The sequence below is a fragment of the Gasterosteus aculeatus genome, chromosome 12, assembly GCF_964276395.1.
Source record: "Gasterosteus aculeatus chromosome 12, fGasAcu3.hap1.1, whole genome shotgun sequence".
NCBI classification, from domain to species: domain Eukaryota; kingdom Metazoa; phylum Chordata; class Actinopteri; order Perciformes; family Gasterosteidae; genus Gasterosteus; species Gasterosteus aculeatus.
Genome location: NC_135700.1, coordinates 14,500,282 through 14,528,264, shown reverse-complemented (window position 1 = coordinate 14,528,264; position 27,983 = coordinate 14,500,282). Strand labels below are relative to the sequence as shown.

At 40.4% G+C, this 27,983-nt stretch overlaps 1 protein-coding gene across 2 annotated transcripts; it reads right to left on the bottom strand.

The window, feature by feature from the left end:
- Positions 1-1,124: 1,124 nt before the first annotated feature.
- Positions 1,125-27,251, bottom strand: myom2b (myomesin 2b). 2 transcript variants are annotated; one of them, XM_040198960.2, is made up of 39 exons: positions 26,879-27,251; positions 24,615-24,718; positions 22,304-22,361; positions 21,941-22,095; positions 21,690-21,776; positions 20,031-20,119; positions 19,465-19,515; positions 19,154-19,318; positions 18,639-18,800; positions 18,368-18,509; positions 17,966-18,165; positions 17,799-17,852; positions 17,546-17,673; positions 17,074-17,257; positions 16,793-16,967; positions 16,580-16,701; positions 16,291-16,478; positions 15,925-16,051; positions 15,568-15,746; positions 14,242-14,356; positions 13,848-14,010; positions 13,631-13,737; positions 11,787-11,831; positions 11,280-11,416; positions 10,470-10,614; positions 9,800-9,862; positions 9,381-9,448; positions 8,444-8,557; positions 8,052-8,139; positions 7,374-7,412; positions 6,651-6,756; positions 6,117-6,183; positions 5,750-5,846; positions 5,390-5,426; positions 3,862-3,884; positions 3,697-3,752; positions 3,534-3,623; positions 1,979-2,104; positions 1,125-1,650 (listed from the first exon to the last, which is right to left on the bottom strand). In XM_040198960.2, exons 2-39 carry the CDS (start codon positions 24,695-24,697, stop codon positions 1,447-1,449), a joined length of 4,239 nt encoding a protein of 1,412 aa, XP_040054894.1. In that variant the 5' UTR covers positions 24,698-24,718; positions 26,879-27,251; the 3' UTR covers positions 1,125-1,446. The 2 variants fall into 2 exon arrangements, with proteins under 2 accessions (XP_040054894.1, XP_040054912.1); XM_040198978.2 differs by lacking the exon at positions 24,615-24,718 and having other exon boundaries at positions 26,879-26,976.
- Positions 27,252-27,983: the final 732 nt, after the last annotated feature.

The window sequence follows — 27,983 nt, the reverse complement described above, 5'->3', positions numbered from 1 at the left end:
TCCTCTCATCACCTTTAATGAACCACAAATCTCATCAGCCACCTTTGTATCGGCTCTGCCTTCATTACTTCCTGCACTTTAAACCTAACTGACTACTTATGAGAAGGCCGTTGGCTGATGACCAGTGTGCATAATTGATGCATAGCTGGAAGGTAAAATACATGGAAGATTTTCCCAAAACATTTTTTAGTGCTAACAGTGAGCGTCGGTGTAAATTGATTATGACTGTTTTCAGTGTTGGTGTGAGAGTCCTGCTCCACGGCTCTGGTTTACCAAGTGGTGATTCACCGCCAGCTGATCTTCAGCATGTTCCATATCTCACGTGATATTTAAAGAGAACTTGTATCTATATTTTACAGAAGACATCTGTTGACAGAAGTAGGAACATAACAAGGGATTTGTACATTGTGGCCTATTTCTCTCTACCTGTATGTTATTTGTGAAAGTTAACATTATGTCTTTTTATTAATTCATCCATCTTGCAGGATGTAGCAGCGGCTTGGAGTTGCCATAAGCTGGTGTTTTTCATTGTGCATCAACATCCTGCAGAAAGCATTGTAGGAAAGAGATTTTTTGAAATGCAAATGAAATCTTTCATGTATAAAACACTTGACTCATGACCGGAAGGCCGAGCCAAGCCATTGATCATCTGCAGAGTGGCCCCTCCCTTTAGGCAGAGTGGGCCCATCTCTCTCCACAGGGCCACGACTTGGCTTGGCCCTGTCTTCAAACAGTTCTGGTGGTGTTGGTGTTTGAGGGGGAATTAAACCATTCTGCCAAGGACTTCATAGGACATTCATTTTCAATGCAGGCATTAATTAAAATGTTCTTTTCAGCCGGTGACTGATGATGCTCCCTACTAACAAGCAAATATATTGTTCCTGAAGTATCAATTGGTTATGTTGTGTTTTATGTTTTTGAACATCTTTTGTGACGGTACAGCTCGGAGGGCTGAAGCATTATAAGCAGATGTCTCCATGGTTGCGACCAACAGTATCCTTTAGAACGCGTCCTGATGTTTCAGCCAGAACTACATTGGACTTTTCAGTTTGTTTCAAAACTATGCATTTAAATCATTCTACTTCACTTACATTTCAGCATCAATGTGAAAACACACTTCAAACTTTTTGCAGAAACAGTTTGAATAAATTTCAACTTTATTCAAGTTTCATTTCAGTATATTTCAGTGAAATTAGTCATTTCTAAGTCTTGTTTAGATATCAATTAGTTTTTTCCCTTTCATACAGGAACGTGATTTCTTTCCAATTTGTTCTGTTTGCTATTCCAGTTTTCTATTTCTTTATCTATCACAGTTCTCTTGACTCTAATTTAACGCCAAGAGTGTTAACTTTATTTAATACAATATTTTGTGTGCTTAACTTGTGTGGTTAACATGTGCACCAGTGTGTGAATAAGTTTCTTCCTCACTTATTACAACCATGCTTTCTACTTCCTCCTTGTAGGAGTGGGACTCTTCATTCCTCTTCCTGCTTTGGGAGGGGCGGGGCTAGGAGAGGACGGGGCGGGGCTTGGAGCAGGCTGGCTCTTGGGCTGCGGGATTTCAATGGGGAGTTTTGGAGGGATGATAGTTTTAGGGGTCAGAGTTGGTTTCACTTGCGGGATGTTCTCTCCATGACGGTACACACTGACCTGGAGACGAAAAAGGACACAATGCTAGTATGATGCAAATTTCCCATACATGAATTAATTTACTCTATTTTCTTAAAAGGGCTACACATTTCATGCATGCAAACATTGAGTAGCATTTAAATCGATATTTTGTAATGTTCTTTTTTCACAATACAACCGTCACATCAGGGTCAAACAAAACAACGTTGAATATCAGCTCTGTAACTGCTATAACAAAAGCATCTCCCTTGTGGCCCCAATGAAATAAGATTTGTGCCACAGATGGTCTGAAAAATTCCACGGCTCAGAGTAAATCCAGTCATTTGTGGTACACAGCAGTGACACTCACCACTATATCCACAGACTCCCCTCCGTATTTGTTCTGGACAATCATGGTATATCTGCCAGAATTCTCCATGGAAACCCCTTTGATCGTCAGACTGGCAAACTTTCCCTGATCCAGAGAGACGACGTACTGAAAAATGAAATCAAAGGTTAGAGAAGTGATAAAGCCCGCACTGGGAGTTTGGCATGATTTAACATTTAAAATGCTTGTCACTTTGAGTTTTATTTAAAAATAGATTCATATTTCAGTCAAACAGCAGCATGTGCTTTGATTACCATTTTGCTTCAGCAAAACCTGAGCACTGATAGATGGGCTCGTGGATGCAAGAACAAATCATTGCCTCTAATCCATCCAGCATTCTTATCTGCTCAGCCACGACAAAATAGAGTTCATGTATTCTCACTTGCACCATGTGGGTGGTGCAGTGAATTCAGTCGCAATTTCTCTGTCAAATATGACCTGCCCACTTTACTGTTTGCAATTTCTGGGTCATAATTTATGAAGTGTTATTGTTAGCAGGCTAAGTAAATTCCCCATAAGAGAAACACTTGCCTTTAATTTTGAGAAATCAACAGTTCTATTTGCCTTCAAATAAAATAGAATATAAAAAAGTGGCTTTCAATGTCTGTAGATCTGTCTGTGGTCACAAGGTAGGGGTTTGGAAAAAACATCACCAATGATGTAATTTCTTGTTGTAGACAAGATTATTTAGATTATTGGAAAGAATAAAGAAGAGTGTGAACTACAATCCACTTTCCACCTGAACCATGGATTTACAAATCTACAAATCGCAAAAGGCATTTGGAGCAGCAGGATGCTGATGCTTTTGGCGGAGCCCCCACTGACTGGGGAGAGGCTGTAGGCTTTTAGTGGAAGGCAACCACTAATGCATATTCCATACATGTATATGAAATTGTGTTACTCACTGTTGTTGTTTACCTGACCTGCCGCAGATTTTATACTGTTTATTTACACGAAAGCTAAAAGTGGATTTTTCTGTGTACGATACGTGACACATAATGATGAAATATAAAATGAATTCCCTCTACACGTGTATACCTGTGCATATTCATTTTCATTCATTTTCTGCGTACTACAGAATTGACATTGTCAAGCTAACATTGTACTACTTGTATTGCATTACTTTACTTTGTATTACACTGTAGTACATTCTTCAGAATCTGTTGTTTAAAAATGAACTCTAAATTTCATAATATTAAGTTTGCACGTCATTTTAAAAAGTGAAATTATTATATTTTTTGCCATAAACACTGATATTCAAACTTTTCTTGCAACTATGTTACAATGCATTTTGACAGTAGAGCACACTTTAGAACGCAACTCTTATGAATCCACACTATTAAAACACAAAGCCCCCGGGGGTTACACAACCTAACACAGTCGACACATGCCAAGACCCCTTAGACGAGATAATAGAAACACACTATTGCAATTATGTCAGATTAATAAGGTAATTAATCATGAGAAAGACAAAGGCTGGGTTTGGGAAGGGAGTAATCAGCCAGCGTGTAGCAGGTAGTGTGACTGACACATTTACCTGATCATCAAGTTCCACATCTGCTCCATTCTTCAACCATGAGACTTGAGGCTTGGGCTCGCCACACACTGTACATGTCAAACTCAGGGTCTGTAGAAACAAGAATGAGCTTTTAGAAACACATGCACACATTTACAGATACTTAAATAACAATCACGCCTACCTTCTTCTCCATAATGGTCACCACATCCGGCAGTCCTCCCACCACCTTGCCCCGGTCTGAAACAAACCATTGTTGATATCAAAAATCCTTATTCTAGCCTTTTATATTGATGAGGAACTACGACTGTATTACACAAAGAAATGGAGAATGGGATGATTAACTCACTCTTTTCGGCATAGGCCTCAGCCCTGAGACACACAGAAAATAAAGTCAGAGATCTGCTCACTCATTCTTATCATACTGTACACTTTAAACTAAAATGTATCTTGCGGTATTAATCTGTCTCAAAATAAAACCGCAGGTAGGACTTCTACCAGCCGCGCTGACAGCAGATGAGTTGAAACAACTCAAACTCGATAAGAAGCCATCAAGGGAATGGCCCCAGGTATTGTGATGTGCCATATGATCACCATCATCGTCATCACCATCATATAGAGATCATCATCAGCAAACTACACCGGAGCAAAGTGTTATGTCAATGTAGGTCCTAAGGGTGAATAGCACAGCGAGGCACTAATTATTTCTATACCGGCATTGGGGGGGGGGCGCTGTAAAGATCCACTCATAACCCTTTTACAACAAGCAGCATCTTGGTCATTATGCATCATGCTGATTTCTGTCTGGTAGCTTGTGTTTGTTTTACACTTTTTTTTGCATTATGTACAAGAAAAGCATTGTAAAACACTGCAATCATAATGCATTGTATCTACAGTTGATGTTACTGCAGTGATGTATGGAAGTCATTTTGTTATACCCAAAACAACAATCAAACAACAAAATAATAAGTAAAAATAAATGAAAGTCTTTAGTAAATTTAGTTCGGCCAAGTTTGGTCTGGTTGCAGTATCTGGCTCTGCTCCCACATACTGAATATCTTTCCCACTTTTGGGTCAGATGGTTTGCCACAAAGTATTCTGGACTTTGAGCCAAACCACATACTGCAGTTAACAAGGGACACAGCAGAATCTTTGCTACGGCAAAAATGAAACTGCTCTGTAATCACTGGGTGAGGGCTGTCTGAGCAGCACGGGAGGACCAGGGGTCGGCCGCAGGACCAGATGGCTGCGGACACTCTGCTCTCCTCTCAGCATATTGATGCTCTATCAGAAGGGCAACAGGATGTCACTTGTTTCAATGTGTTTTTAAAATATTTTGCTTAAATATCTCTTCGAATTTCAATTAGAAAAGGGAGTTAGACAGTTTCCTCCCCGCATGCAGTGTTTCGAGTTTTAATTGAGTTGAATTTTTTTTTTAATGGAAAATTCAGTATGTGGGATTTAGCTTTAGTTAAAGGATCCGGAATTGAGCCACCTGAATGCTTATATATATGTATATATATACATATATATATTCTTTTTTTTAGCTCAAACTAAAATATTATGGACTTTTTTGAATGTTCATCATTCAGATATTGAAATACAGCTCTTTTTGGTGTACAGTGTTTAGCAAAATATTAATCCAATCACTCATGCTATCCTGCATAGAAAGTAGTTTAAAAACAAATCTAATAGCTGAGTGACAGTGATTAAACTGAATATTTTATCAATGAAGAATGGCTCCTGGTATCCAGGGAGTTCATTATACATTACTTACAGTTATGATGCGTCAAACTTAAATGTGAGTAAGTGCATCTGAACTACAGTATACACAAAAGAGCAGAAGTAAAGCAACAAATTTGAAGTAGTACTCATACTTAAGTTTCTGGAACTCAGCGAAGGCCTTCTCATATACTGCAATAGACAAAAATCAAAACATTAGCAATCATGCCATAAATAATATAATAGTTGTCATGAATACTACTTTGGAACATACTGAGCATAATGGAAGGACAAAGGAGGAGAGCGATCAGCGGACTTTTTACAGTCTGTTCTCAAGCATACGGGGACGAAGACAGATGGAAAGAAAATTTGGTTGGAGTATCACTTAAAAAACTACACACTGAAGCTAAGAGCTCCACAGAAACAGGTCACTGTGCAATTTCCAGCCCCAGTTGTACACTATTTCCAGTAAAAACAGCGAGTGACAGATCAAATGAGATAGAGAAGGTACTGACCATCGCCACTGAGATCCAGTGTGCGTTTGTGTGAGTTTTCAGAGTTGGTGATGACGATAGAATACTTTCCTTTATCCTTCTCGGTTGGCTCAATCACCTGTAAATAAATTAATCAACACACCCATCAAATAATTAAAGTCTGGATGTTCAATCCTACTTTAATTGGTTCAAAACAGGATAATCAAAATTAAAAAGCACAAGCAAAAGGACGACACACTGTTTAATTAATAATGTTTAATGAAATTCTCAAAATTGCCCTGAAATCCCCCACACAAGAGCACTGTGAGGACTTTACCACCCAACAATGAGCCATGTGGGATTAGACTGAGGAATGCACTGTTCAGCTCTGTATGGGAGACAATAATACCTCTATGGTTGCCATAGCAGGGGTTCCTCCAATCACAATCTTGTCACTGTGGGAAAGTTTAGCCTCACTGAGGAAAGAGAGGAGAGGTTAGTATGTTTGCACGTGTACTGTTTATTTGTAAGTAGGGGAAGTCTGCTGGGGAGGTAATAGGAAATCATCTTTACATGGGATTACTGGGATTGCAAAACAAAGAAGGGAGCGGTTAAAAATTGCATCTCCATAATCTTTGTTTTTTAAATAATTGATTAACAAAAATGTCTCCACTACCGCCTGTCCCCTCTTTTCCTTTATTTCTATCTTTCTTTCTGACTGATTTCCCTCCACACCACATTTTATAATCTGCAGGGTTTGACAGAGGACTGTAAAAACATCCGCGACGTCTTTCACAAAACAAATGCTATCCTACTGCAATAACCAGGATATTGAAAACACTCAACAGCCATCACAAGTTGTATTATGTTGGTTATGCCATCCACTTGTTGTTGTAGTGGCATTGGTATTAGTGGTTTTAGTTTTAGGAATATAAGTTCTCACCCATGACACCAGGTGATGTTCATCTCTGAGGTGAAATACTTCATATGACACTGCATCTGAATGCCTGTTGCTGTGCAGTTTATCACCAGCTCTGCCGCACTGGCTCCTAGAGGAGGCGATACAGGTAATACGGGTTGTAAAGTGGCGCGTTTGACATGAAAATTAGGTACATTTTTTTTAATCTGCTTCCGGATAACCTGCCATCTCCACGGCCGCTACTCGATGCACTGTGTCGCCCGGAATGAATCAAATATAATCCAGCTTTCATCTGCAGCTATATAACATGCCTTTTATGTCACTCGTATCCAGCTCGACGTGCAGAATTGTACTAACGAAGCAGAGTGCACATTTTAGAGTGTGCTGCCTTAAATGAAATGCTTCAAACATCGGGAGCTATGACAGCTTTTGTTTTTTAAAGCTGTTAAACCAATAGAGGGAGTTTTATACCACAGTATATTTGTGAGGGAGTTTACTCACTGCACATTACAAGAGAACAGGTGTGTCATCCACCTGGTCACATCACCACACATGTGTACATGCGTGTGTGTGTGTGTGTGTGTGTGTGTACAGTTTTCACTTGATTCCTTGTGTGGGTAGAGTAGGATGATGGGCATGTTTAGTACTGTTTTTAATATGGATCTGTGTTAGTGAGATAATTACTGTCTGTCTGTCTGCCCTTTGCATGTGTGTGGGAGTTTGAGTGTGTAAAAGGCAGACACCCACCAGCCAGTTGGTTGATCTTGTTTATGGCATCGTCAAAGACTAGAAGAGAGGGAGAAATTCATGGGGTCAGAGAAAGAGCTGCTGAAAGACTCCATCGCAATGCAGCTCTCCGGTTGCTGCGTTCGAGCACAAAGGTTCAAATGAAAGGTTTGTTTCCTTGACTCCATATTCTGTGGTTCAGTATCCCTGTGGCAACTATTTGAAAATTAACTGAACATTTCTGTTACTTGAAGGTGTCGCTACTTGGATAAATTGTCCCTGAGCTAATCTTTCATGTTTGCTAACTTATACCATTGAATGGCTAGAAGAGATTCCAATGAGGAAAGTAATATTGATTCTACAATAAAAATGCAAACAGAAGTATACAAGTTGGTATTACTACGGAATAATGGCTTTATTTTATTTCAAACAAACGTTTACAGTAACATGAATCATGGGTTTCCTCAGGAATTAATACGGCCAACAGGCAAAGGGTCACTATTTGTAGGTGTTTTATTGGGGTTTAAAAGTGAATTAGATTACCACTGATGCAGTGTTTCTTTCTTGTCTCCTGCTCTTTAATGAGCACCAGGCTCTTCTTCGTTTCTCGCTCAGTCACAAAATCAGCCAGACGGCAAGTCAAGGAATTACTGCCGTAATTGATCAGCGAGATAAATTAAGTAAGACCGATATGTTTACCTTTTCCGGAGATGTCAATTTGGCTCTTATCTTTTCCTCTGTCATCACTGATGGTGGCCTTATAAACTCCAGCGGTCTTCAGCGAAAACTGGAAATGAAAAAGGAATACTTCAAATAGTGTGAATGGGATACAAGAAATAAAGGTTGTTGATTTGTAAATCTGAGAACTTTTTGAGATCTGGGTGTGTTTTCTTTTTGGATCCTCCGAGAAAAACACTAAATTGTGTAACTTTGCAACATGTTTGCAACCAAATCACCAACATCTAGTCCTCGGCTTGGTGTAGCAGCAGCACTACATCGTGGTACGTATGTACATGTATAACCATAGAAGTAATATTATAGTAGATGGTTTCATATTGACCAGAATATTAACACTGCCAAAGTAATATTACCAGTTTAATTGGCAGTTTGCACACTCCGGATCCCAGGTCAGGCTTCACATCAGGGATGATCTCAGTGTCTTCTTTATACCAATGGAACACTGATTCCTTCTTCAAGTTAGCAACCTGAAATGACAGTCGTAAATGCATACATTATGAATACAATACGTATCATATGCCAAAGGTTACAAATAAAAAAAAAAGGCTGCTGCTTTTTATTTAGAATATCATCCAATCCCAATGCCAACAATTAAGTGTCAGATTGACCGTTTAAAAGTCACTTATCCGAGTACAGATGTGTTGCGTCTCATCTCATCACCTAAAGGCAGCCAGGACTATTTAACATTTTAAGTGTAACAAGGCTATTAGAAATGTTCTGTGTATATCAAGTTGCCCCTGTTAGCAATGGCATTAATACCTCAGATTCAAAACCCATTAGTATATGCAAATCCAACAAGTCGGCTATGTGCGGAAAGTTCAGTTTAGTTCAAGTACGATATCTCAACGTGTGCACTTTTGGCAATAAGTCACATATAAAATCTCTCAAGACAACTTTGCCTGTGGTAGTATGCAACAAATAAATTCTAGCTCATGAACCACAAATGAATAACATGATGCTTCAAGAGAAAGAAGCTGATGCTTATAGTCACAACATTTACTCAACTTAATCTATTGCACATGTCTGCTGTGTTTCTGATGTATTAAATAGTCAATAGTTGGAGATAAAGTGACAAACACATCAAACAGATGTGGTTTTCAGATTGTCTTAATGTATATGAACAATACTTTAATTTCAAAATTGTCCTTGTTATAAGCTTCATGCTAACAAAGCCCAAACAATGTACTGACGAATCAGTGCGAATCTGGTTATTTCTCCCTGAATCCTGTACTCCTGAGAAGAAAGAATGAATATTATTTTAATATTTTTATAGTAATTGGCTGTGTTTACCTTGCAGACCAAAGTGACAGAACAGTCGTCTCCAACCTGAAGTGACAGGAACTCACTGAAGTGGGGACCTGTGGGGGTTGAAGGTAGAAACAAACAGGCTCAGGGAAAATAACAGCATGAAACAAATGACCTGTGACCTATGTTAGTGTGACTTCTGTTACTTGCCTTCTGCACATGTAAGTTATGTGTAGGAATCTACATTAGCCTCGATGGTAGTTCTTTCATACATTTTTTTTTTATTTGGGGCCTATTTTGTATGTAGGAAGCCATTTCAAATGTTTCCATTTTTTACCAGTTTATACAATGCAGGTGTGTTTCGTCCTTGTGCCCTCATCATTAGATCGCTGGTCTCCCAGGCAACATGGTGGGGAGCTGGTCTTACACATGGTTTAGCGTGGATGAGGTTTTGTATTGCTTACCCTCCTTGACTCTGATGTACTCTCTCCTCTGGTAGTCAGCCTCGGCCAGTGCTGCTTTGAAAGCTGTGTGCACACACAGATACACATAAATAGAGGATAATTAGAAGATCAAAGTGTCGCCAGTAGTTGCTATAGATTCTGTAAGTGGATTAGCTTGCTAATAGTCTTCTGTATGAGAGCGGAATCCTAATTTCTGAACCCTAGTTTCATTATTTGAATTTTCCTTCATTCAGAACAACTTCTAACCCACCTTTACATTAATCAATTCAATTTCCATATTACATAAGTTTATTTTGGTAGAGATGAAGTGAACAACATCTATACTATATGCAACATATATGTGATTATTAAGAAGGAAAATAAGAATTTCACAATGGCAAATCCTTTTTTACACATGTAAGCGCAACATACACCATCAGCAGCAGAAAATATCAGTTATCCAAGTGACGATTTTGGTTTAATACCACTCTAAAAACTGATTAGTAGATGGTGATAGATCTGAGTGTTTCCCGCGAGACCCAGTGGTCCTCATACCCTCTAAAGGGGTCAATTAGAGATTTTTAAATTAAAAGCCTACGGTTATCAAGGAATGTGTGCTCTTGCGGGAACAAACTGGATTGCAGTCAGTTGTTGCACAGTTGTACAGTTTGACCAGTTTAGAGAGACTTACCATCTCCAATCAGAACCAGAGAGCTCTGTCCTTTGCCTCCCCCATCTGTGATCTGGCAGGTGAACGTTCCCTCATTTTCCTCAGTGAAATGGTCCATGATGAACTCAATGATACCCGTAGAGACGTCATGACTCATCTTGTTTGGCTGGGGGGGAAAAAAAGAGTTGGCTGTGGTGAAAAAAAAGGCCACAATCCACTCAGAAAATAGGCTTTGTGAACATGTGTTGTTTTTGTATTTTTGCATTTCATTTATTTGTTGCCAAATGCAGCGGATTGAATGTTGTTCAGTGTGCATCCAGCAAGGCAACTCTTTCAGTTTGAAGCCAGTTCATTTTCCCATTTCTCTGACTAAACACCGTATTTTAAGGCATGTGAAAGGCACAAAGTACCTTCTCAACAGCTCCCAGTCTCTCTGTATTTAGTTGGCAGTCATGATTGAAAGGCTCATTTCACACAGATATGTTGCGTAAAATTGGAGCAATATTTCTTCATTGCCGCTGGTCTCGTCACCTCAATGTCTCACGCGCATCATTTAATTCTACAGTCTTAAATGAACAAGGTGAATATTGCGCTACTTACTGCCACCCACTGGCACGGAAGAGTATTTAATTACTTAGCCAGGTGCTATATTGCAGGCTCAGGTGCTCAATAATGGCAAATGCTCAATAATGGCAAATTATCTGCAGCAACTGAATATTCTTGAGGACTGATTAAGTGAAAATGGACATTTTCCCAAGTCACACCCGATGATCTCTCACACAAGTACAGTGGTTGAAAATCACTGCCTCAAACTCCTGCGTCACATCTTACATCAGCTCCAGACAGTTCCTTGTTGTTGGCAAAGAATTTGTAGGTGACATTGGAAGAAATCTCCTCAGCCTGCAGCCAGAACCTCATTCTGCCTCTTTCCAAAATCTTATAAGCCAACTCTGATTTCAGCGGGATGACTAGAGGAGAAGAGAAGGGAAATTAAGTTCACACGTTTAAAAACATTACTGCACCTATGTACTAATATTTTAATCTGTTGTTACTTTATTAGTGAGAAAAGACGACAGGAGGTGGGGTGAATATTGGTTAGACAGGTGATGCAAAAGCAGGTAAGACCTTTTGGACATAAATAGAGGAGGAATGTGCTCCTAAAACAAGAAAGAAATGTGAAAGGTTCAAAGCAAGTCGGAACAAAGCAAAATGAAGACACGAAGGGGAAAAATGATAAATAGAGAGAGAGGGTAAAATAGATTACAAAAAGTGAAGAGAAGAGAGATGAAATGGGACACAGAGAGATTATGAGGGATGAAAAGAGTCAGAGGTACTCACTTGGGTGTCTGATATCATAGCTGAGTTCGAGCATCTTTGCCAACTCTGAAACATAAAGAGACAGATTGGTCATTTCATGCAAGTATGAGCACGAACAAGCAATTCATACGCATCTTACACTTTGTTCATAGATGTCATTTTATCATGTGGGCGCTTCAACTGGCTAGTTTAGCATTCGAGAAGTCAATGCTGTAATTGCGTTTAATAGGAAAAAAATAAATGACCAAGCACTTAACGTGTGAAGCAAAAATAGCCAAAGGAAATAAAAATACAATCATTGTAACGGCTCCTTTTTTGGAACCTTCTTAAGGACATTTTGTTTAAGTGAAAGAAGCCACATCTTTTAAAGTAGCTGTTTGGACATTTTTGTAAGTTAGGCTGAAAATAAATTGTAGGCCAAATGGAAAGCAATAAGCGTAAGGCGTACTGAATATTAACACTATAGCCCAGTAGCGTAGTGGTGCAATAGCAGGACAGTTTTGTGAAATTTTGGGACAGAAATCCCCTTGCCAGCAAGACAAGATTCAAAAACAGACACTGCCCCTAGCTCGGAGAAATCAATGTGCTAGTGTTTATCAGACGTTTAGTAAAAATGTTTGTTGTCTACATGCCGGTGCGGATGTTTTCAAGTGTTTTCTTTGCTTTCATTTTTCTTTCATCCTCAGTTCTCCGAAAATGTTTTTAGTCACATTGTTGCAATTAAACCGTTTAATGATCAAGGCATGAAGGATGTGTGCGCAAACTCCTTCTAACGGATGGAGGAAACACATCTTCAATGCCGTTTTATACATGCCTACAAAATAACGAGGACAACCCCTTTTTTATTTTGAATTCTGGTGAGCTTCACACTGACATTCCAGATTCTCCCAGTGGGCCACTTGGGGTTCGAATAAACCTCCTTTGTTGAAGACCGTGTGATCTTTAAACAGGCTTCTCACCTCTCGATAGTAAAAGTGGCAATCTGACACTTGGGGGTAAAGGCACCAGGGCTCTCTGTGCTGATAAGACATATTTTGTCGCAATAACAAAGTGACAAAAAATGACATATTCGATATAGCTGAAGATGAAGTCAGGGGAAGGGACTGAACACCTCTCCTCCTCCTCGCTTCCATCACACGCACACACACGCAAACACACACATACACAACCCCTTTTTCTTTTGTCAGTTACCTCCAACGCAGGAGCGGATAAAAGACAGCTGCAAAGACGCTGTTGTAAATGTGAGAGTGCATTTTGGGGTTAACAATTATAAATGTATGATATAAAATGGATGAATTATTAAAATTCTGCGGTAATATTCTGAACAATGCGTCCACACTGCCATCTATTGGACATTGATATCTCTGTAACACCAAGTATGTGGCCACGTTGTCCTTTTAAGACTAGATTGCTAATTTAGTGTGTAGTCAAATCAGTGATCGTTTCTATGTTTTGTCTAGGCCAAGCCTCGCATTTCTGGTCCCTGCCTAAAGTCCATTGTGGCTCTACAACACTATTGCAAAGTGAAGGCGGAGCTCAACTGTATTTAGTTGGTTGAAACTTGCCACAACCCATTAGATGCCACTTAAATGTAGATTTTATCCTTTTTATGCTCTGAAACTTTTATTTAGCAGCTTTAGGTTAATCTCACCATCCAAGATCTTTTGTTATCTTTTTTTGATTATAGTATTAAAAAAAAATTCCACTGCCTGAGTGTGATGCTCCAAATCTTTAACCAAGTACAAAGCTGTGATTCTAACGTAGTCCTACCGCTTCAAAGATAATAGCAGCACTTCAAATTATAGCATGTCAAGTGGAAAACAGAATAGGTCAGTCTTTGTGAAATTGTGATTGGTTGAACGTACCTTCAGCAGAGATCGTATAGCTGGATGACACTCCTTCTGTGTTGGTGACAGAAACTGAGTATGTACCAAAGTCCTCTTTTTCTGCATTCTTAAAGATCAGCTTTGAACTAAAACATGAGGAGAGAGACGAAGACAGATGATGCACGTTCATCCAGCATCTTTCACAGGTGATAAACAAATACTGTATTCCTCTGTGTGTTTGTGTGCGTAGTCTTACTGGCTGCCTTCAGTCTTAATCACTACTCCATGTGAGAAATCTGTCATTTCCTTATAATCTTTCTTCCAGATGAACTGTGAGCCCTCGGTTATTTGGCATGACTCAAATGACAGGACAATGTCACCTGATTTCTCATCCACAACGCAGGATACCTCCTGAGAGCCTTGAATACCAACAGAAAATGACAAAAAGTGGTCACAGAAAGACAAAGACGGATCTCTTCAGCTTATCTGTAGGTTTTTTTTTACGTCAATGGGCTTTTATCAGAACTGCCTCCTTCCACAAGGCCGGCAGCGCTCGGGCGCAGAGTGCATCATCCACGCGTTGACTACGGTGAGCCTGTGGTTGATGACGCAGATTTGATAATATTTTACTGTCTGTGAATACAATGTACCTTCCACAGCTTTGGCAGTCACAGGGTCAGAGGCCATTGAGGCCATGCCCACCCCGGCAGCGTTGACCGCACGCACTCGGAACGTGTAGCTAGCTCCTGCCTCCAGGCTGGTTACCTAAATGAAACAAACAAGTAAAACCAACCATCGTAGGTGAGGGTGAACGGTTTTGAATGTTTCTACACAGGTGTTATTCATCAATTTGAACAGAAATGATAACTGACATTGACATTCTTGCAGTAAAGTTTATGTTCAAAGTGTTGAATCCTGAGGTTAATTATTTGACAGATGAGATGGAAGAGACCTGGTGTACTCGGAGATCTGGCAGCTACTCCAGTCGATAATTGGTTTTTGGTAAAAAAAATAAATGAACATATTCTTTTCCTAACTCATAATTGATCCATCTTGTTTTGCAACATGTTTTATCACACTGTAAAATATTGTTTTGCATTACACGGTTATCAAATGCATATAATGTTGACTGACTTGGCCATGACTCATTTGAGATTTAATATATAGAATTGCGGCTACTTTTCATTCCAAGACGAGAATTGCAATCAACAGTCTTAGCTCAGCTCAGCGAGTACTGTTCACTTTATCCACTAGATGTCATCGTCACACAATTACATTTAACTGTTGGATCAGAGCATCGCACAACAGGGCCATTAAAACACTATGAACTGGTACATTGTGCTACAATGGAAAGAATGGAAAACTCTGCTGGAGAGTATTGAGATAAGCAACATATAATACATCAGGACATCAACAAATATATATGTGCTGTATATATACACACACTGTATAGAAAGAGAGAGAGAGCGCTGCAACTATCGAAAAATCTGTCAAGTCATCTCAACTTCATGAATCCCAAGTTCACCAAATTGGAAAAAAATATCAAATTTACTGTCAGTTAAACCAGGATAAGTTCAGCAAACATAGAATACGTCGCCTCTTGCCAGAAGACAGACTAACACACCACCTGCATATGATCACACAATCACCGATTCCCTAATTTGGAATGAGCTGTGTTTATTTTTGTTTTTGCTGTGTCACCCATTTTCATTCCATCCTCTTGGATACCAACTTTTGCATGGATGGGGGCTACGGACCTATTGGCCAAATACTGATGCAAGAAAAGTCCTGAACAAAGAAAAATAGGAAAAAGAAAAGGGCCGAGAGCATGTTCTCTGCAAAAACAGACACCACACATTTCAACTATTCATAGAAAAAATGTAATTGGTTTTTGATAGAAATTCCAATAGATAATCATGGTAATCTGGTAATCTTCACAAATTAACCATAAAACATCATAATAAAGATACTCTTACCTTGAGGAATCGGTGACTAACAGCAGTCTCATTGGCTGTAGTCCATTCAGAAGTGCCCTTCTTAGCGTACTCGACGTGATAACCTGTGACGGCTCCAGAACCAGTATAGACAGGCTTTTGCCACTCAACCAGCAATGATTTATCTCTCACTTCACTGAAGGTCAGATCATAGGCCGGGCCTAAAGGACACAGCGAATGAGAGGATTTTTATTCATTTATTATTTATGTGGACGTGTCCATGTAAATATATTTAGCCCCTTTCTCCTCGTTCTCAAGGCTTTTCGCTGAACATGAGCCTGATGCCATGAATTTGAAGGCTTGAATGTAAAAGCCAGTCAGAAGTAGATATTTACTGACCAGGCTCGGGCATAGTCCAAGCCTCACAGCTCAAATCAGCTGAAGGTTTGGCAGCTGGTCCGAGACCAGCCAGGTTTGCCGCATACACCTGGAACTGATAGACCGCACCCTCTGTCAAGCCCTCCACCTGTTGATACAACGTTACCATGGTCAGTAAAATGCTAACCATTTTCTTAAATCATTTCCAAAATAAGACAAATCAATCCTAAGTAAAATAGTGGATAGTAGGGAAGGAGTTCTTGCTTATCCAAAATAACATATTTTTCCTATTAAAAACAGAATATAGATTAAATAAGTCTTGCTCAATTCATGCAAAAATGGTTAATCCTTCTTCAGTTTGTATTGATGCTTAAAGCCACATTGTACCTTATAAAGTCTTTCTGTGACTGGTGGGATGTGAACCTCCCTCCACATTGTTGTTCCACTGCGTCTCTTGTCCACATAATACTCCTTGATGTTTGCTCCTCCAGAGTGAAGAGGCTTCTTCCAGTTGAGAACCATCGAATGGCCGTCACAGTTCAGTAATGCAATGTCGTAAGGAGCAGAGGGTGGGGCTGAAAAGGCAGTATTGACATTTTAATACTATCAATTACAGAAATATTACTTCACAACCATCATCGTGAATAATAATGTTCAAAAACATGCCAATACTGACTGAGAGCAGCCTTAACAGTCAAAGGTGCTGACTCCTGAGATTCATCACTAAGGCCCAGCTCATTGATAGCCTGGACACGGAAAACGTAGGTTTCACCTGTGGTAAGACCACTAACCACAAACCTGCAGAAACAGAATCCCACGCATGAGTATCACCTGTTTGCCTACAACCAACTTCTTGAGAAAGACACACTTTTGTTTGGTCAAAACATACTTGGTGTCCTTGTGAGGTTTGTGATTGGCCGAGGTCCAGTCCTTGGATCCCTTCACACACTGGTCGATGTAGTAGCCAATCAGTTGATTAGGTTCTTTCGGAGGAGCCCACTGGATGAGAACAGAGGTGTTTGTTTCCCTGGTAGAAATCACCTGACCGGGAGCAGATGGCACCCCTGAAGAATTCCATAAAAAGTGAAAAGATGCTCCTCAAAAAATAACAACAGCAGATTGAGCGCGGCTTCGTTCCATTGCTGTAGAAATCTGTGTAAAGAAATGGACCTTTGAGTTGCAGGGTTTCAATCGGTCCAGTCGGCTCTGAGGGCTCGCTGGCTCCATAGATATTGGCAGCAAAAATTCTGAACTTGTATTGTTTGCCCTCTGACAGGTCGAAGACGGCATAACGGGGAGATCGAATGGGAACCTGAGTGTTGACACGCTGCCACGCGCCACTGTCTGCCATGCACTATGAGGGAAGGAGAGACAGAGAAAATGTGATGGCTTTACAGTAAATACACACACACATCAATATTGTTCGATACAAGACTAATGATATTCTTGGAGTATTGTTTTCAGCAGTGTTGGTGTCGTCTGTTTGTGTCCGTGTGAGTGTGTTTTCACTTCTGTGCATATACGTGTGCAATAGTGCGTACAATAGTGTTTTATCTTGCTCTTTTAATCCACTTCTACACTTCCAAACGGAAAGAGCAGTAGGCCTATTGCAAGAACCATCGTTGACAGTGGACCATGTTACCTTCTCTATGTAGTACCACATGGGAGCCTTGCTGAAATATGCAGGTGCTCTCCAGCTCAGCACCACATACGTCCTATCGATTTCTGAGGCATGAATTCCTGATGCAGCACCGGGGGGCTTTCCCTCAGCTGCAGAGAAACCCACACAGAGAAGATGAAGTAATGAAGCGACCACTGTTTCCTTCCTGTACAGAAATATGTACTGTCCTATATTGTATAGCTGTAGATATACAGCAATTTCAGTCAAAACTCACCCTCGACTTCGTCACGGTAAGACACAACAGTCAGTGTTCCACCAAGTTTTTTGGCTATGGGAATATGAATAAAAAGTGTTGATGTTCAGCGAGAGATTCTGACTCAGCCAATCAGCACACTCGACGGAATTTTTGGCATTTTTCAATGCAAATACAGTTAAACCCACCGTGGAGGTTCTCAAACTCAGTGGGGTCCAGAGCGGCAATAGGATCAGACATGCGAGACGCTTTGCTGATTCCGTGCGAGTTGACGGCTCTGACTCTGAAGTAGTAGGCGTGTCCCTCAAACAGCCCAGACACTGGGTATTTACAAATCTTTATGGGGTGGTCATTGCACTGAGTCCAGTTTTCAGTTCCAACCTCGCATCTACAAAACAAAAGACAGGAAAGATTATTGGAGCAGAGAATGAAACGAGAAGTACGGCACATTTCATTCTTGAGAAAAGGGGAGGATTCCCTCGACCGAAGACCAGAACTGCTTCACTTGGACAGATTATAACAGTTTACAGTAAACAGTCTTCATGTTGGTCAGGATATCTATTTGTGGTGTTTATGTCAGTAACTCCTACTTGTCCACAAAGTATCCCAGGATTGGTCCCTCCGTGGTGGTATTTGGAGGCTTCCATGACACAATGACATAGTCCCGATTGGCATCGTGGATCTTGATGTCCATTGGAGCACCAGGTGCACCAGGGACTGGGGGGGGACCATCTTCATGGGAAGTAAAATGGTGGTATTTTGATAATGTTATTCAGACTAATCGACATTAGTACGTTTTGTCAAGTCCATCATCAAAATAATCAATAGCAATGACATAAAAACCGAGGACAATCCCTTTACCTGAGACAGAAACGAATGCACTGTGTTCGGCAGTGCCTCCTTTGGTGACCAAGCGTATTTTATAAAGCCCTTCATCATCTTTGAAGAGGTTCGGAATGGTCAAAGTGGTTACTCCTCTGCCAGTGTGAATCTTCACCCATTTAGAGTCAAACAGACGCGTGTCTGAAAATGAGACGGGATCATGAATTCAGTGTCCCTTCCTGCGTCATTCTTAGAAACCATCTTTCTTAATAAATTGAGATTATGTTTGTATAGATTAGGTGACTGCACATAGCGATTTTTAATATGAAAGGTGGACCTATAAGATTTTGTCCCGCCTTTTACGTTATGTCTACAAACAGACAACAGTCCATTCAACGTCTTTCACTATCATTATCAGCAATCTAAAAGTGTCTGTGACATATCCACATGTTTCCTCTGCTCTGCATTTGCCTGCATGTTTACCAGCTTTGGTCCGGTAGCCGAGGCCGCAGGCACTACATATTGTTTAAAAAATGCCACTTTACAATAATTACCATCTCTATACCACTGCGCCTCAGGCTGCAGGTTGGCCAGGTTGGGGTTCAGGGTCATGGTAGCAGTCAGGGTGGCAGATTGTCCCTCAGTGGCAAACACGGGTCCAAACTTGTCCAGAAAAGTAATGTGGATTTTAGTGTACTGGATCTGGGGAAGCATGGCGGCTGAGATGTTGTAGAAAGGAAGAAAAGGAGAATGAGAGAGAGATGGGAATAGGGCTGCAGTTACACGTACTACTTTGAAAAGCCTAATACTGGTATGGATTTTGCTAATATATTCAGAGGGAGCCGTAGGTAAATAGGATGATTACCTGTGTAAGGCAACCATGCATATGAACAGGACTCGTCTTCCTGCTTGAACCCTTTATGATGAAAACAAAACATACCAAAAGTACATTACACAGTACGCTGGAAAAAGGATTGTTGTGCTTTTGTTACTGAAGAGCAGGTCCTCTTCGTGTAGCTTTCTGTCAACAGTAACCCAGAATAGATCAGAACATTCTTGAAAGACCCATTTTGGTTTTTACGTTGGCCAGTGGTTCTTCTACCCGTTTGGCACATAGGAGAAATTAAGTGAATGATATTTTCAATCTAGTCGCTAAATTATGCCAAATCTAACACACTGCACGTTTGTGTAAGAAAACTCAGTTCTGCCAAAGTTTACTACAAAGTGCTGGTGTCCCAGAAACTAATCTAAGTCAGTTAAGGATTTATCTTGAGCAGAAGTTTAAGTGCTGCCATTGTGCAGGGAAAACAAGTGACCACCAATGACGGTGCGATTGTCAATCTTTTGATATTTCAAGACTTTTAAGGCTCTGAAAAGAATGTATGATAAACACCACACCAGAACACCAGATAAAGGATCATCAAGACTTACTCTTAACAATGACGGAGGCTTGAGTGGAAGCCTGCCCATGGCTGTTACAAGCCACAGCAGCATACTGGGCGGTATCATCAGTTGAGCATCTATAAAAAAAAATGTTTCCAGGTCAATAAAGCTACAAAGTTCTAGATTCTTGTGGTTGTCTCTTTGATCAAAGTATTTCTTGAATCAACCAACAGACACTAGGGGTCATCGCTGTGTCATAGAAGTAGTCCTAATCACCTTATATCAAGCATTGGGGAGCGTCTGGTAAAGCTTACGGTCATCTGTTAAATCAATACATTAAATAAGCAATAATTTGTTATCAGCAGCTGAGAGGGCACAGCATGGATTAAGTAAAGCCCTGTTCACACATACAGTAGCACCTACAACATTGGTGGGTTGAAAAGATGCTTGAACCAGACATTTGAAATAATACTTGGAGACGGTACCATGAAGCTGTGACATAAGCATGTCATCTTTGTGAATAGATTACAGCGCTTTTCAGTCAGAATCGTGAGAATTAAAGACATTCCCAAAGAAAAAGCTAATTTTACCAGCTGCAAAGCCCTGCAGGATGCAGTAAATCATGTTTGGTGTCTCTTACTATTTGCATGCTTCCTGTAAATGTAAAATTGTATGTGAATGAGATGTTGCTGCCTTTTATCCCTAATAGAGCCATGTGACCACAGATGTTTGCCAGGCCCCAAGCAAATTCCAGAAGCTTCTGACGTAGCCCATGTTCTCTTCTCAGGTGTTCTCAGGAGCCACACGATGCGTTCGTGCCCTAAAGATAAAACTCTCTGTATCCCTTTCTCTTCATGATGCTCCCCCCACCCACTTTTCCACAACATGCAGAATGCATTGGCGGGTGTAATCACAAGAAGATGACCGACATCATTAGCAGACAGGCCGACCGCAACCCTAGCCCTAATCTTTCATTTAATCAAAGCAGCACTCTGTAAAACCTCCAAATGCACAGACATGTTTGCAGTGATGCACTGTATGTGTGTGTGTAGTGGTGTTTCTTAGGGGGGAGGGGAAGGGCGGCCAGTGAATGCCATGATGTAACGATGTAGGACTGACGAGTTTGGAAGGTTAGGGTTTCTTCAATTTCTCTGTCGTGAGCAGGCTTAAAATTCAAAAAGGGGTGTATGGGGGATGGGGTTAAGCAGTATATTTTACAAGGAGTAAGGCCTTTTGGCTTAACTGTGTGTGAGTAGAAGACGGAACGGATGTACAGACAGAGTGATGACGGAAAGAATCCTTGAGGATCACGTAGCACTGAGGTCAGCACTCGCAACAGCTGAGCTTCCAAAGACTGGAGGGAGAGCATTCAGTCAGCTGACTCTGACGTTATCACTTTATTTTGAATTTGTCCCTGCTGGGACTGACGAGAATGTTTTCTGATGATTCAATATTTAGGCTTGCAAAGTCCATGATGGCGGATCCTATCATTTACATAATGCAACTCAATAGCATCGTCTTTTAGACATTTTCTACTTGATAAACGCCTTCATCTTTCAATTTCCGTGCTTGCTGTTTATAAGACACGTTTTCTCTTTAAAAATACTATTTTAACGTTACAAAGCTCTCCCCAGAACCACAGATGAGTAAAATTGATGAGTGCGCCTTTCAATATAAAAAACAGCTTTTCAGTTAAAGTTGTGGCACCTTGGGATTTCCAGAGTATGGATTCCACCTTTAGCTTCGATCAGGTATGTCCCACAGGACATGCACAGGATCACACCATCTTTATACCTGAAATCGAGAAAAATGTACCACTTACTCACACAACGACACAGTAACAGATCCACTATCGTAAAACTATTAGACCTCAAGTAGAAACGGTAGATGAAAGCATGGTTTCAAATGAGTAACTGTTAAAGAAATTAAATGAGATTACCGCGTTAAAAGAAACTCACCATTTGACAACAGGCATTGGGAAGCCCTCAACAGTACAGAAGAGTTTGATAGAAGAGTTTTCAAACACGGTGTGGGATCGGAGTCTGACCATGAACTTTGGTCCCCTAATCATCGGCTCCTCACGGACATATTTGTCCATCATCTTTGTCCTCACCTAGAAAGAGAATCAAGAATACCAATAAGCAGATGAATGGTGTACAGATCTTATTCACACACCCCAATACATTGCATTCTAAGAAATAAATATGTATTACCTCCATAAATAAACATCTTGAAACAGGGTCTTAACAAGAGCTCAGATACATATATTAACACACAATTGTATTGACTGTTGTAAGCAAGCAAAGTTCATAGATTCTTACCACGTCCTGGATGCGAGCTTGTGTTTTGTGCTCATATCTTTCCTCCATGGCCTCAGAACTGAAGACAAACAGTAGGTACGTTTTGGTAACAATCAATAGTATCTGTCTACACGAACATGGTAGATTCTTAAAACCATGTCATATTAAACATGTACCTACTGTCAAAATATTCAAACTGTGAGGTTAGAAAAAACAATAACTGTATACAGCCGGATGCAAGATAACGGCTTCTAACAACCTTGGGCACATGGCTGTTGTGTCTGTGTTTACTGTACTAGGATTATAATTATTTTATTTTTTTTGTTCACACAAAACATTTGGGAGTGATGGCCAAAGCTTTTGATCCTGCCATGACAGCAGAATCCGGCAAAGGGGTTTGAACCTGATTCATGCAAAGACTTCTGGACACCTTCCATGTCCTTTCCATCATAGAGACAGCGAGGTAAAGCCTCCCTGACTGGCTGAGCCTGAGCTCACACAGCAGCTTATCAACATACACTCAGCTACAGTGCGTTCTCTTCTGGGAGGAAAAAAAAGACACAAAATTCACAAAAACGTCATAAGACGGCTCACGAGGCGGCATCTGGGAGCCTGGAGAAGCCAAAAGACAACAGGTTTTTTTATGAGGGTGCGTTACAGGATTACTGCTCATCTGTGCTCAGGACCTGCTAGTCAGAGCTTTATAGCCGTACGCAGCAGATGCGCTTATTGTCCGCCTGCGCACCATCGGGCACAGGAAATATTTACCGGCAGGTGCATAGTTCTGTCATTTGTAAGCTGAGCCTGCTGGACAAGAACAATAACTATTCTATTTTTTTGTCATTTTTGGCTGACAAAGCTGTTTCAGAGCAGGACAAATGTATTAGTGCATCATCCTTGCTGTGTTTTGCTGCTATACACCACGTCTTTTTGCAGAGCCAAACTGTGTGACAACGCCAGTGAAGGCTCAACCCACAAGAGGCCGTCCCGAAGCTGGCAACCGGCCTGCTGCCTGAGAGCAGGGGATTGCCAGCAGGGGAGACGCAGCCAGCAGTGGGAAGCTCTGAGCCCTTCATCACTGTGTCCACAAAGCCTTCAGGCCTGATGTCATTCCTCCACTGCTGCCGCAAAAAAAAATGTGGGGGGGTGGGGAGGGTGCCCTCCAGTCCAGTGAACGAGTGGGATCGTGACAGCTGGCAGCAGCAGACAGAGCAGTTGGTTTGGGCACCACTGTGACGAGAGCAGGGCTCGAGGGGCCGTGTTGCATACTAACTGAGGATGTCTTGTTTTGCAAGTCGGTGCCAGTTTGGAGGAAAAGGACAATTCACGTAGCCTGTGGATTTATTTTTATTTTTTCTAAATTGGTGAAATAAGTGGAGGAGGGTAGGTAAACGGATGAAAAGAACAGACTCCATGTGATTGGTCACCTGCTTAAGGCACATAGGGCGGATCATATTTTGAGGAAGAAGATAACCTCTCTTGTTGATTAAATGTGCCTAGAATTGTTGTCCGGTCTGTAGAGGAATAATTATTTACAACATAGATGTGATAACTTACTTCAACAACAAATTTTTGTCCATCACTGTTCAGAGCACATTAAAATATACAGACTGCACATTTGCTTGAGTTTGAAAGAAAAAATATGCTCCATCAGAGCAGAACAACTACATGAGTAAAAATAATTGTCAATAATTGTCAATGAAAAATTTCTTAAAATAACTAAAAGCTCACAAAAGATAAACTTTTAGTTAGCTACTTATTAGTGAAAAAAAAAAGAAGCAAGAAGTGAGCAGCAGAAATGAAAGCATTTTCAAAGTGGTCACGTGTAGACATGAAGCACACAGCACACAAACACATACTTTATTAGTCACAGCAGCGCTAAAACAGCACAATATTAAGACAAATTTGTTAGCATACATCAGACATTTTTGTTTTTTAAAAATAGGAAATAGGAATTTTTTGACTATTTGACTGGACGTCGAAATTTGTTGAGTCAATCCAATTTAAATTATACTTGAAATCTGACACACTTGAAAAAACAAACCTTTCCTGTGATTCTTCTTTATTGTGAAAAATGAAAAAATTTGACTTGCTGCTTTAAAAGTCAGAGAGCCTCTTTTAGGCAGAAAATATAGAAAAAGGTGAAAACAATTGAAAAGATTCGATGAATTTCCAAGATAATACGACCAGTTTAGGATTAGTTTGTTCTTGATGTTAGTTGTATTAACCATGTTAGTCTTCAATTCTAACCTAGTCAAAAACGTACTAATGTTATGATACTGCTATTAGCTTAATGTTTTAGTTTGATTTAGAATTAGAGTGTAACATGTACCTGCTGTATTCTTTAACCACATATTTGCTCTGTTTGTGGTGGTATTCATGGTCGTAACTCCCACGTTTCATCCACCCTGACATGGTGACACTGTAGATACTGACCTGTTGGACCAGCAACAAACAAACACAAACACACTGACATGTTGACAAGATATAGTAGATCCTCACCTACAAGTCAGACCAGCGACACAGCGACGCCAACATACACAAACACAAGGGCTACCAACCCCAAAAGGACTGCAAAAGTGACTTTAGGAAGATGCTGCTCTCAAGGATGCCGTCATGAAGATAATAAAAAAAAAGGACAGATATTGTAAATCCTTGTCAACACATCAGAAAGTGACAGATAGACAGGACGTGTCCTGTCTTTGTCTCTGTTGATGATGTGGTCGACTTGGCAATCGTACGTAGATTCGTGGAAAATATATTTGTGTAAACAGCCTCATCCCCGGCCAGAAGAAAGGCCCTTTTGGAATTTGGACACACGGAGGTGGTTAAACTCTCACACACAATCAGCTTCAGGAATGACACGGTGACGTTATACTGATTTAAGAACGGCAGTAACACATACACAAGATATGGATGTCAACTAATGCTGAATCAGTGATGTATGGGAACACTCACTGACTGAGTAGAGCTGCATCAAATACTGTCAATATGTTGACAGCTCTAAATTCTCATGAGCAGTTGCATATTCATGATATGCTATGTATCATATTTTTATAAGTTTATACAGTGGTGGACCGTGAATACAGTTATTTTCAACTTGAAAGTCAAGTGAATAAAACAATCAAATAGGAGAGGTGTGTTACTTACTCTACAAAAGAGATCTTATTATAACTTCTTTAGTTATTCACATGATATTGTGCACTGGCAGACAGACTTATATAGCATGACAAAAACACTCAAGATATTCCCACTGATACAAATAAAGCAAGACAGTGCTACACATGTATTACTGGCAGTTAAGTTGTTGTGTGTCATAGTAGACATAATACGTTTTACAGTGCACACGCCAAATGAAGAGCATAACCCTGTCTCACGTCACACAATCATTGCAGCCTTCAAACATAATTGCCTTACATCATCTAAATTGTCAGACGCCAGAAATAAGGACAGATGAAACTTGAAGGAATTCTCCCTGGCAAACCGTGAACGCTACTGAGACATTCTCCAATTTAGAAAGATATTCCTGTTACCAGACTTCTGGAACCCTTTCCCCTGCCCGTTTTACTCACTTCTAATGCCTTAAATCTGCAAACCGAGCAGCCAGACAATCAGAGAGATGACATCATCATGCCCCAACCCCACTGAAGGCAACAGCAACAGTTACAATCCCAGTTAAACTGTGTAGTTGTTCAGTAGGAAAGGAAACATTTTTAAATTTATCACACAAGATATATTCAAGGAATAACAAACCATGTTAAGTCTCTATTGTCTCTTGTGAGTGAGTAAAGTGTATTTATGTAACCGCGTAACACAAAATCAAAGCTGCAGACGGGCCTCTCAACAAAAAACAGGATTAAATTCAACTGTCCTAAGGCAAGTTTTCCCTGCAGACTTGTCATATTCTAGTCCCATCTGTCCTAAACCCGCCGTGGCTGTCCTCTGTCTCTGTCAGTCCAACCAAAACTGTAAGAGCACAAATGTCTGCCAAATGACACCCGAGCCCGCCGCCTGCAGCAGTAAACCTCTGAAATTCTCGACAGGAACCGTTAAACCTCTGAACAGTTGCTTTTTTGATATACACACTCGCTTTGAGCTCGCTACTGGCAGTAATACGATGGCATAATAATGGTTTGTTTGTGTTGCAAGTTTGTTATTTTAAGATCAAACACAGTCAACAGTCAATGAGTCAGAAAAACAAAAAAGCAGCAATTTTGGCTCTGAAGCAACTATCCAAAGTGTCCACACCGTGTTTTATTCCCGAGTAGGAGCCCATTTTAACCAGTTAAGTCCAACAAAAAACACAAAGATAATTGTGGTTTTGTCTCAAATAAGACAATTATTGTCAATACAGTGGTTAACAAATTTATTTGGATTTAATTTCCGCACATCCTTTATTTTTATCATATGTCTATCGCTCATCACTTTAAATATTATCAGTTCTGATTTGGGCCAAAAACATTTATTGGTCTTTTCTTAGTTCCTACACCCCACAACCTCACCAGCTTCACTTGGGTTTCTCAACAAAAGTAGATTCCTTGCTAAGGATACAAAAGTGATAGAAACAAAAAGAGAAAGACATTTTTGCCTTCTTACCCCTTGAGATTTCTTTTGCAGCGACCTCGGTTGTCAGCCTGAATCCACCGGGAGTCAGCCTAAACCAAGTACCAGGCCAACAAAACCACCGCCCGTCTTCAACCGACCCCCACCTGCCGTTCCCCGAGGCCTTAAAAGGAAAGAGAGCTTGCCTATATATAACCAGTATGCTTCAATACTCACGGCTACCAGAACCAGTCACCCGTTTGATTTTAATAGTAATTGCTGGTTTCAGGGGCTTTGCCGAAACAACTGATGCTCATCAAAAGAGCCCCTGATCTAGACAATGCAGGAAATCTGTTATGGGGCACCGACACATTTTCAAGCAGCATTTCTGGAATGGGCAGCAACATAGTGAGCTCATTCAAGAACCAAATAGCAACAGAAGGCGGCTGCTTTTTCCACACCAAAATGGCGCTTAACTGTTGATTTTCAAAACACACATTTGAAAGCATTTCAGAGCTAATTGAGCATTTGAATCAATTTAAAATGCAATGTTGCTACATGTATGTACAGTTTATGGTGGTTTCACATTTAAAATGTGTCAGCAACACTTTAACCAGCATTTTAGTCCATCTGTAAGATCTTTCTCCATCTGAATCTTGAGAAACTATATCGCACACTGAACTTTAGCCAGCGCCTATTTATAAAACTAGCTACAGTTACAGCTAGACTATTCCTGACGCAGTGGAGGAGCTGTGAAAGACATTTCACATCTCAGGCAGAATCAAATGATGGGAAAATATGGCGTTACACTTGAGAAAAGGAAAGAGAGAGAGAGTGGCAGGATGTGTGAACAGAGACATAAAACTTTACAGTATACTTAACCAATATCCGGCGACTGTTGATGAAATTATCGAGAGAATGAGACATACCAAAAGACTGGATTTTAGTCTCTCAACTACAACACAGTTGAAGGTTCACTATTAGAAAGAAATAAATCAATGATAATGAAGTTATAATATGATTATGTTACAAAACCAGAGGCTCTGTATCACTGTCTCTGCATCCTCTTGCTCTCCAAAACTCCAGGATGCTGGGCTTCACTTTATGTGAGATGCTGATGTTTTCATTTGCATGAACAATAACCTGCAGAATGTTGAGC

Coding starts and splice junctions, on each gene's coding strand:
- myom2b (XM_040198960.2), bottom strand. CDS start 24,697: ATGTCAGGGTGGATGAAACGTGGGAGTTACGACCATGAATACCACCAC. Junction 19,319..19,464: donor TGCATGGTTGCCTTACACAG/GTAATCATCCTA, acceptor ACAACATCTCAG/CCGCCATGCTTCCCCAGATC. Junction 15,747..15,924: donor TTGGACTATGCCCGAGCCTG/GTCAGTAAATAT, acceptor TGTGTCCTTTAG/GCCCGGCCTATGATCTGACC.